Below are 9696 nucleotides of genomic sequence, written 5' to 3'. Positions count from 1 at the left end.
TCTTACACAGCTGCTTAGAGGAACCCATGGTTGCTGGGTGTCCACAAGTGTGTGCACAAGGTTTGAAGAGTCAAAGTATTTGTACAGCTTTGAAATTGGCATTTACCAATGACAGCTGTTGCTGTGCATCAGATCTAACGAGCTGATTAAGGTCTGATACCTTGTGAGAGACTTTGAGACTCTGGAACTCTTAGGGTGCCCAAACTTTTGCACCATGCCATAATAATGTTTTTATTTTTTATTTTTGTTCAATTTATGGCATAAGAAGTAACTATGCATCACTGTTTGCTGAAAATATTGTGCATTTTTTCCATTTCCAAGAGAAACTGTGTTAACATCTGTTCAAATAAAAAATCACCAAAATCTGTTATTTATCAAGGGGTGCCTAAACTTTTGCATAAGACTGTACTTTTAAGTAAAATATATTTCAGCATTTATATATTTATAAGACTTCATTCAAGTATATATTCAGGTAGTCAGGTTTGTTTTATCTCTTTATAAGGACAAGTGGTGGTGAACAGCGACAGTCAGTGAGAAGCTTTACATGTATACTATTATCTACAACACTGTACTACATTTTAAAGTAATGAACACAATTGTTGCAATGAGTGCTAGATAATATTTTTTTATTTTTACATATAATTTACAAGCTACAAAGACAATTGAATCACATATTACTGTAATTCCTGAGCATGTTTTTAGCTTGAAGCCTGGTGTATCTGCACTTTAAGAGCTACACATGACTGTTTTTCCTAAACAGCAGTACCTGACATGCATACAACAGGGTAAAGTACCACAAAAGCACTTCATAACTACCAGAGCTTTTATACTGTCAAACTTAAAATGCGTTGAAGTTAATCCAAGAAAGTTGCCAATAGAAAAGTGAATGTAAGGCACTGTGAATACTCGGGGCCATATGAGTGCACTGTAATACATAAGGTTAGATAAAATGCTGCTGAACTTAAATGATCCCCTGGGATCACTGGATCATTGCAGCACCAAATGTAACAGAATACAGCCAAAACGACACCAAAAAAAAAAAAACTATAAATAAGAATATAGCAAGTGCTGGACTTGGGGTATAACAAATCATTTCAACATGTCAACATTTTTAGTAGAAATATGTGGCAAGTATGAAAATATATGAACTACAGCATAATGCAGATGTGCAAAAATACCAACAGGAGCCTAGAAATAATTGAACAAAGAAAATATGTCTAAATGAATGACAATCTGTACATATTACAATATACACCATAAACTATAAAATAGCAAAATAACAAGCTTTGTGTTATTGTTGGTCAGTGAAGCTCACTGCACATAAAAAATATATAGTAGATATATTCATACTCTGCCAGCAGATGGCAATCTGAAAATATATATTATCTTATTTACAAAAATATCCTAATGAAAAATAACTGCATAAACAATTTTAGTAGGTGAATTCATAGTCAGTACTAAAACCAAAATGACCAGGAATCCACAGTCTGATTGAGAATGAGAACTGTCCTTCCATGCTGACATTCTGTTAAGTAATTTGCGAAGCAGAGAAATACCTGCTCAAATTCACATTCAACATGTACATTCTTTTGTTAGACATTCACAATGAAAGCATAAACCTCTACGATCTTTGAAATACCAAAGAGCTTACATAATGCGCATCATTTACAAATGCATAAAGGGCAAATAACATATAAGAATCTTTTGACAGGGTGGTGGTCAATGCAAAAGGAAAACAAAATGAGACATGACAGGGCTGCAGCTGGCTCAGTTGGAGTTCACCTGGCCTGTGGCGACGTTGCTGGAAGTCCTGTGATACTGAGCCTTGGTGTTAGTGACTGCGCCATGCTTCTGTCGCAGATGAAGCCTCAGCTGACTCTTGTGTCTGAAGTGGAGGTCACATTGCTCACACTGAAGGCAAGAAAACAGACTGAGTCACTTAAAAAAAGAAAAGTTTTATCCCCCCAAACTCACAGCTGTAGTAAAGGACTCAGGCATAGAACTACTGACAGGCACATGGACTGTGGAAGAAAAGGGGTTACTCTCTGGATAAGGAGAGGAAGCTGACAACAGTGCTTACATGATAAGGTTTCTCTCCCGTGTGAATCCGCATGTGGCTCTTGAGTGTCTGAAGGTGACGGAAGTGTGTTCCACAGATCTCACATGGGTATGGTTTTTCTCCTGTGTGAATTAATACATGGGCACGAAGATGGGCCACCTGGAGAAAAGTCATATATTAAATGCATACACACTGATACGGTGCTTTCTCGGAAATAATTATGCGCCTGTTCTTTTTTTCTCACCTGGACAAATCGGGAGCCGCATGTCTCACACTTGTATGGCTTTTCTCCCGAGTGGATGCGGGTATGAGTTTTGAGGTTGGCCGGTCGGTTAAACTGAGCGCCACAGATGTTGCAGTGGTACGGCTTTGCACCTGAGGTTTAGATCAGCAAGTTGTGTGCTGAATTAAACAGTTAATCCATGAAGCCAGTTTCATAATACTTTAAAAGGTGTTACTGATCTTACCTGTGTGAACAGTTTTATGGCTGGCCAGGTTGCCCTTGTAGCGGAAAGCAGCCTGGCAGCAGTCACACTTGTATGGCTTGTCACTGTGGACTTGGACCATGTGGTCTTTCAGAGAATCTTCCTCTCTGAACTTGGAGTCACAACCATTGCAGAAGTAGTAGTTGTCTTCTGTAGAAAGAAGCAAACAAAATGAGTGTAGAGACAAAACACCTCTGTGGTTTGTTGAAAATCATCCTGCCAAACAGTAGGCTGGATAGTATGGCATTTGTGGAGGACACTCACCACAGCTGGAGGAGGAATACTCCGAGTATAGTTTGGTAGTGCCTTCTCTGCTGCATGAGTCAGGAGAAAGGTGACCCATCTCCATGCACTGAGGGCTGTCACAGCCACAGGTGGAACATCCATGATGGCTGCACACAGGAAGAAGAGCACAGAGTTCATCTGAAGTGTACAGATTTATAGTGAGTGGCTTATAGTGACAATGTACAGTCACATGTATTTTTACCTGATGCTGCTGCAGCTGTCCACACTCTGAGACATGGGGGTTCCTTCTCTGTGCTCGCTGGCACCCTCATCTGCCTGGACCTCACTGTGTCCTCCTGTTCTACTGCTCCTGTAGGGGCTCACAGCAGGGGACATGGCTGTTGCTTCCGTGCTGCCTCCCTGAGCCTCCTTTTCATTATCATCAGGTTTTTGGTTCATAACAATGAACTTATACTTCTTCCAGTTGCGGGCCTTGGGATCTTTGGGATAGTCTGAGGGCTGTGTGAGGCTCAGGGTTGCATTTCTGCTGCTGCTGGACTCAGTGGGCGAGTTTGGCTGACAGTCAGATCTGAGTGGACTTTGAGGACTACAAATAACACCTTTGCTAAAGCCTGCAGACAATCTTAGGCAGCCAGTCAGTGGGTGCTGAATGCTGTCTTCCTCCATGGGAGCAGCAGGGCCTTGAAGGCTCCCGCTAGCTCTTGCTAGTGTGATAGTTGTGGGGAAACTGGGGTGGGATGGCACCAGGTGGGAGATGACAGTGCTGGACTCACTGTGAACCATATTGCTGTTGGGTGGGGCGCTGATCTTATAGGAATCTTCCAGCTTCCCAGCAGGGACATGCAGGTCACTGTAGACATGACAGGAGCTGGAGGTGTTGATACCCCTGAAAACACTGGGGATGTAGCCCCTGTACTCCTGGAGAGGGCATGAGGCTGATGTATGGTTGTTTCTAAAGTCTGGCTCTTTTTCACTGACAGGCCTCAAAGCAGGGATCTCCTCAGCCAGAGGTAATGAGTTGATCTGTACCTCTTCAATCTGCATATTCAGAGACTGATGCCTGAAGAAACATATTCAACTCCAAGTCAAATCCCTTCTTCTTTTTGTTTTTTTAACCAAGTCAATAGAGTGTGTCCTATCACATTGTCTGATATCTTTTACCTGGACTTGATGAACCTGTGGCAGGTGTCAGCCACATGTTCCATCTGCAGATAGACGGCTGTGTTCATGGTGGCCAGGACCAGACTGTCTTTAATCTTCAGACAGGATGTGTACATGAAGTCCAGCAGGATGGAGAAACCCTTGGAGTCCACTTTGGTGTCTAAGCTGATGGTACTAAGGTTTGCGTTCTCAGGGTTCATGAACACAGAATAAAAGAAGCCACTGTAAGAGACCCAGAGAGATGGAAACCTTGTTTGATGTGCTACACAAACATTATTTGGAAGACTAGAAAATTAGGCTACACAACCCAAAATGAAATCAATCCTGTGTGACACAGCCATGCTCCCACTGTTTCAGAAATAAAAAAAGCCTTAAAAGTACCTGCAGGCCACTAGAATGGCCTTGTGAGCATGAAAATGCTGTCCATCCACCTGGACGGTAACATCAGTCAGGATGTTCCTGCTGCGGAGGCGGCTGAAGTTGAGTAGGACATCACCTGCATGGCGTGTGAACTGAATGCAGCCATCTGTAGCAGCGGCCATGATGTCGCAATCTGAGCAGGGGTGACAATAACAGTTTGTTAATGGTCTAAAATCACCAATATAAACAAAACTCAAAAATGAATTATAATGATGATACACTTAAATAATAACATATGCAGCATGGTCTCCTGACAACATCAAAGTTGTTGGAATCAAAACTTTATTTTGCAGCTGAGATGGGCTTTACTTTTGCTATGTCCAGGTACAATACAGAAATCATCTTAAACCCCCAAATATCAAGCAAAATACACCAAAATGAACTCAATTAGCATTGTAAGCAATTAGAATTTGTAAATCCTAAATTAATAAACACTCTAATAGTCTAAGATAATAAATGCCCTTACTATATTTCATCACTTCCGGCTCATACTGTTCTCCAAAACAAGCCACCCGTCCTCCTGACCTCAAATCAAATCAAGCTTTGACCATAACAAGTGTTTTATCAAAAGGTGGCGCCATTGCAAAGGGAAACGCATGAGGGAGGTTCAGTAAATCATCAGAGCAATGCCTTCCTTACTTGTTATTGAGCCTTAATTACGCTCTTGTTATAAAGGCTATAATCAATGTCTTAACCTATGTTATTGTTGAAGACAGTGGTATTTCTAAAGTGGGTCAGCATCCATATAACACAGAACATCATTTATTCTGAAAGTGAACTAGGCGACAACAAATCTTCACCATAATACAATTACAACCTACAGTTTGTGTCAACACTATCCTACGTTGCTGAACTCAGGGTTAAATAACGTGACTACAGTTTTCTCATCCTTCCGTTTCCCTGCCGTTCTTTCACCGTGACGGACCAAAGTGTCCGCTGGCAGCTGCGGCCTGTTGTGTGAGCACATTCCGTCCCGGCTGCTCAGATTAGGTTGCCAATACACACAGAGGTTTCCTGTTGCCCGATATAAGTAGCACTCACCTCTTTAACCCATTATCATCCCCTCCCCTCCCACTAAACTAATCTTAGGGTCCCTTCTAAGCCTCAGATATTCAGTTGGTACACTATGATATCGTAGGATGTGATTTCAAGGAGTCTTTCGCTTCTGCTGTGTAACTTCGGCTGTCACCGAGCACAAGTTTAGACATGCTGTCATGTCTGGGGACTGTCCCGTACCTTAATTGTGTTTTAAAGGTGTTTAAAGATATTTTTGCTCGATTAAAACTAAAAGGTGAAAAGTCGTCGGCCCTGCAATGGAGACAGTTAAGGGAAACGACTGAAGACAATTAACGCGAAGAGAGAAAATGAGTTGGCTGTGACTGGCTGGCCCTGTTGCGCCACTTTCCCTCGACTGCTGTAGCCTCTGACTTGCCAAATGGTGTGTCAAACACAGTTTCTAAACGTTCAGATCAAATATGAAGGCTAATATTGTGCTATAATGAAAAACTGCTACCCTGACTAGCAGTCCGCTGGTTGTTTTCAGCCCAGCAGCAGCTATTAAAGCCATGTGAACACAATGTTAAATCTGCACTTCCGTCTACAAACAGTAAAAGACAGCGCAGCCGTCAAAATCTTCTCCCGGAGCTCAAATCTTAGTTCACTTCTAGTTACAGGAATCACAAGATATTGAGATATGGACAAAACAGCCCGAGCAGCTCAGGCAGCCTCATGAGCATCTGCTACTTCACTAGACTTCTGACCTAATGCTGAGAAAATAGGAAGGGAAAAAAGTCACCTTGTAAAAGTTTCCTCGAAACTCTGTACATCACCACTTCTGAGAATCCAGTTCTAAGAAACACAGCAGCTCAATTCTCGGAATTTCAACACTGGGCCGTACCATTACTTGCAGCCCGGGGGAGCTGCCCCCCGACATCAGCCTCATTTCCACCCGCGCTATCAATATTGTGAAGTACAACATGTGGGTGATTAACAAATAGGAGCGTGGAATGTCTTACTGTGTTAAATATGGAGTACGTTGTAGATTTGAGCATTTGTTTCTCTTTTTTCGGTGTGCGTAAATCCCCCTGTGTAGTGGACGGCTCCAAGTGCAAGGTTGGCGACAGAGTTATAAATACCAAGGGGGAATATGAGAGCTTGTTGCCACTGTACAGTCGCTGCATGGATTATGAGGAGCTGAGAAAAATCTTTTATCGTATCCCCTTTTAGTTTCTTTGTCTTTAACATTTCCCCAACACGTGTTTGCGTCATGAGTGTGATTTCACAGCTTTCTCGCTCTAAAACGAGCAGCATTTCAGCAGCCAGTTGATGTTATAAAGCTGATTTAGGCTAATATAATTGTGTAGTTACAGTTGTGCTTGATATTAATTTTTTTTAAGACGTACACTTAAAAGTAAAATATTTATGGCAATACTTGGCTCTATATTTGCATGAATTCTTTATCTCTGTCAACTCAAATAGAAAGAAATATGTGTGGAGTCCTCAGCTCCCCCAAAGGCTCACATGCTGTTGTTGGTGTTCCCACCACTTCCTGTCTCACCATCACAGCTGTAATCTGGGTAACGCTTAGATGCAGTAAGGCAAACAAAATTCTCAGTACTTACCAATGCATGAATCATCAAACCAGAAACTAACGGCTCTTTAAAACAACAAGAAGTACCTGAATAACTCTAAATCAAAAACCACTGCAGGCAAATAATAGCATAAGTGAAATAACATAATGATAAGATAATTGAGAGCAGACTGGTGAAGTAGGCTTATACAGTGTCAATGAATTAATATTTGACATGCTCCTGGATTTCTGTCCACTGTCTTAAATGTCATAAAACCAGTAATTCATTTTTAGCTCTTTATTATGTACACTCATTGGCCACTTTATTAGGTACACCTGTACAATTTTATATAATTCAGTGCAAGACTTCTGCCATAACATGTTTATGAAGCTCAAAATGCTTCAGTTTTTGGTTAAATTGTCATAAATGTATCAAGTATGTGTTTATTATTGAGGTCATAGTCAAAAGTGGTGTTGTACTGGACTACAATATATTCAGAGGTGTCTCAAAATCTTTGCCCTCCCTAACTACATACATGAGAGGTCAGAATCAGGAACACATATTAGGACAATTTCACCAAAAACTGAATAATTTTGAGCTTCATAAACACAGATGTTAAGGCAGAAGTGTTGCATTGAAGTGCATACAATTGTACCTAATAAAGTGGCCGGTTACTATTTTTGTCTACCTGTAGGTGAAGCGGTATGCTCCTTATTTGTTCCTCAGTAACCACTCAGGGTTTTCTGTGCTGTTACATTAATCTATTCTGTAACCTGTTCATATGTACAGAACAAAAGCTCCTATACACAGTATGTGCTGAGAATGTGATGGGAAGGCTGTTTCTTTAGCTATGAGCCTGTGATCCTACTTTATCTAACAACTGATGAAGGATTACTCATTCCTTTTATGTTTTAAATTAGGTTGTTTGACTAAAACATCTTCTGTAAAGGTAATTAATTTGGTGCTGAATTATGGAACTTCATAAGCAAGTCCATACAACAGTTAAGGGGTTAAATGTAATGTGGAAAAAACAAAGGGGTTTTCTGTGCTGTTTTTAAATACACAGTTACCTTCTGCTGCCGTCACATTTCATCCTCACCAATGATCTGCGGTGAGGCTTTGCTGTGCAAACATTCAGACAGGTTCAATCATTTAGTGGGTGGAAAAAACAGAACCACAGAAATCGACAACTAGAGCTAGTAATTGTGACTTTACTAAGGATTATGAACAGAAATTCAACATTTAGAAATTGATCACAGAATGTGGGGTTGAGCAGATTGTTCTTTTCCATCATTATCAAGGTCAGGGCTTGGCAGTTTACAAGTGGCACATCATAAATAATGTGTCAGGTTTAGCAATATGAAATGTGTGTGAGAATAACAGCTTATTCAAAATCATTGGCAGAAGTTTTCTGAATTTTCCCTATGAAATAAATATGCAGTGCAGCCCAGTGTATCTAAATTACAGCTGTTCAGGTGGCTATGGCAACAAAGCAGTCTATTTGTAGTTAACGTTTTCATTCTAGGTGTTTTTCCCCTGTGGTTATCTTTAGTGGCCCAAGTTTCTGTGGGTTGTTCATCTTGACATCCTTTGAAAGAAGTGATATTTTCTGATCTGAATCAGAAGAGACTGAACCTGTTCAGTCAGTAGCTCTGGCAGATAATATATGTCTGATTTCCTGCTTTGGTTGTTTATTTGCAGGAAAGAGGATGTGTAGATTTGATCAGTCAGCCTTTTTCTGGCTTATGTCGGTGCAGCATTAACTTTGCATTAAAGGTTTGCTACAGCACAAGCGCAGATGTAAAACAAACAACTGTGCATAGTAGATCTCGGTATATTTAAAAGCCTACTCAACAAAATCACACAAACATGGTATTTATGCTTCATTGTTTTTTGTTTTGTTTTGTTTTTGCAAGGAAAATTTTTTTTGTATGCTACAAAAGGTCACCTCAGTCTGCTGAAAATAAAATTTTAAACAATGAGGGTTCATTTTAAAGCAATTAAAAGTTCCCTCCAGTGATTCTATAATTACACCTCCATAATGTTTTGGGTCCTATCAGACACAGATTAAAAACAGAATCGAAGCAGTGGCTGAAATAGCTTGATGATAAGTCCCCAGTGTGGGTCAAGTTCCAAAAATCCTAGATCCTACATTTCCCATATTGTGTGTATTTCACTGGAGCCTCCCTGCTTGAACAAAGCCCATGCACATCCTTCTCCTGCTCTTCAGTTAGTAACACGGGCTTTATGTTATTAATGTGTCTCTAAGCCTAATCCACAATAACCTTATTACAGCACAATGGCTATGTTCTAAAACTTTATAAAGGTCCCTCTAGAGCCACAGAAAATATTACACATCTCTCTTTACTGACTGATGGAAAAGTACTAAACATGACTAGTACATTTATATTTGTGAAATCACCGAAGGCCTTTTAAAGAGATTCTAAAAAAACAAAAGGAGTTTCTGATTGTGTCTGCCTGTTTGCCATATATTGCCTTTTGTATTGCACAAGACCCTTCTGAAGAATGCATGTCAAAAAACCACTCTTGTAAGGTTTTGCCAACTAGTCCTACAACATATTTGCTGCTGTTGCTTCTCACTCTCACTCAGCCTGTTAAAGAGGCTGTACTGTTTTAACAAGCGTCCCCCACGCTCTCTCATGAACTTTGCTGACTTAGGGCCTAGACGCAGACAGATATCAACGTGCCTGTTCCAAAACATGACCCAGGCACATGGCCGCCAGGCAGGAAACAA

At 40.7% G+C, this 9696-nt stretch overlaps 1 protein-coding gene across 2 annotated transcripts; it reads right to left on the bottom strand.

Annotated features, from left to right (window-relative positions):
* Positions 1–591: 591 nt before the first annotated feature.
* On the bottom strand, positions 592–6223 carry bcl6ab (BCL6A transcription repressor b). 2 transcript variants are annotated; one of them, XM_020586770.1, is made up of 9 exons: positions 6167–6223; positions 4333–4504; positions 3952–4173; positions 3032–3850; positions 2809–2936; positions 2527–2694; positions 2304–2434; positions 2081–2218; positions 592–1911 (listed from the first exon to the last, which is right to left on the bottom strand). In XM_020586770.1, exons 1-9 carry the CDS (start codon positions 6195–6197, stop codon positions 1768–1770), a joined length of 1953 nt encoding a protein of 650 aa, XP_020442426.1. In that variant the 5' UTR covers positions 6198–6223; the 3' UTR covers positions 592–1767. The 2 variants fall into 2 exon arrangements, with proteins under 2 accessions (XP_020442426.1, XP_020442427.1); XM_020586771.1 differs by lacking the exon at positions 6167–6223 and having other exon boundaries at positions 3952–4139; positions 4333–4424.
* Between the last annotated feature and the right edge of the window lie 3473 nt (positions 6224–9696).

Source organism: Monopterus albus, unplaced genomic scaffold (genome assembly GCF_001952655.1).
Source record: "Monopterus albus unplaced genomic scaffold, M_albus_1.0 scaffold420.1, whole genome shotgun sequence".
NCBI lineage: Eukaryota > Metazoa > Chordata > Actinopteri > Synbranchiformes > Synbranchidae > Monopterus > Monopterus albus.
This window is presented reverse-complemented; position numbering and strand designations above follow the sequence as displayed.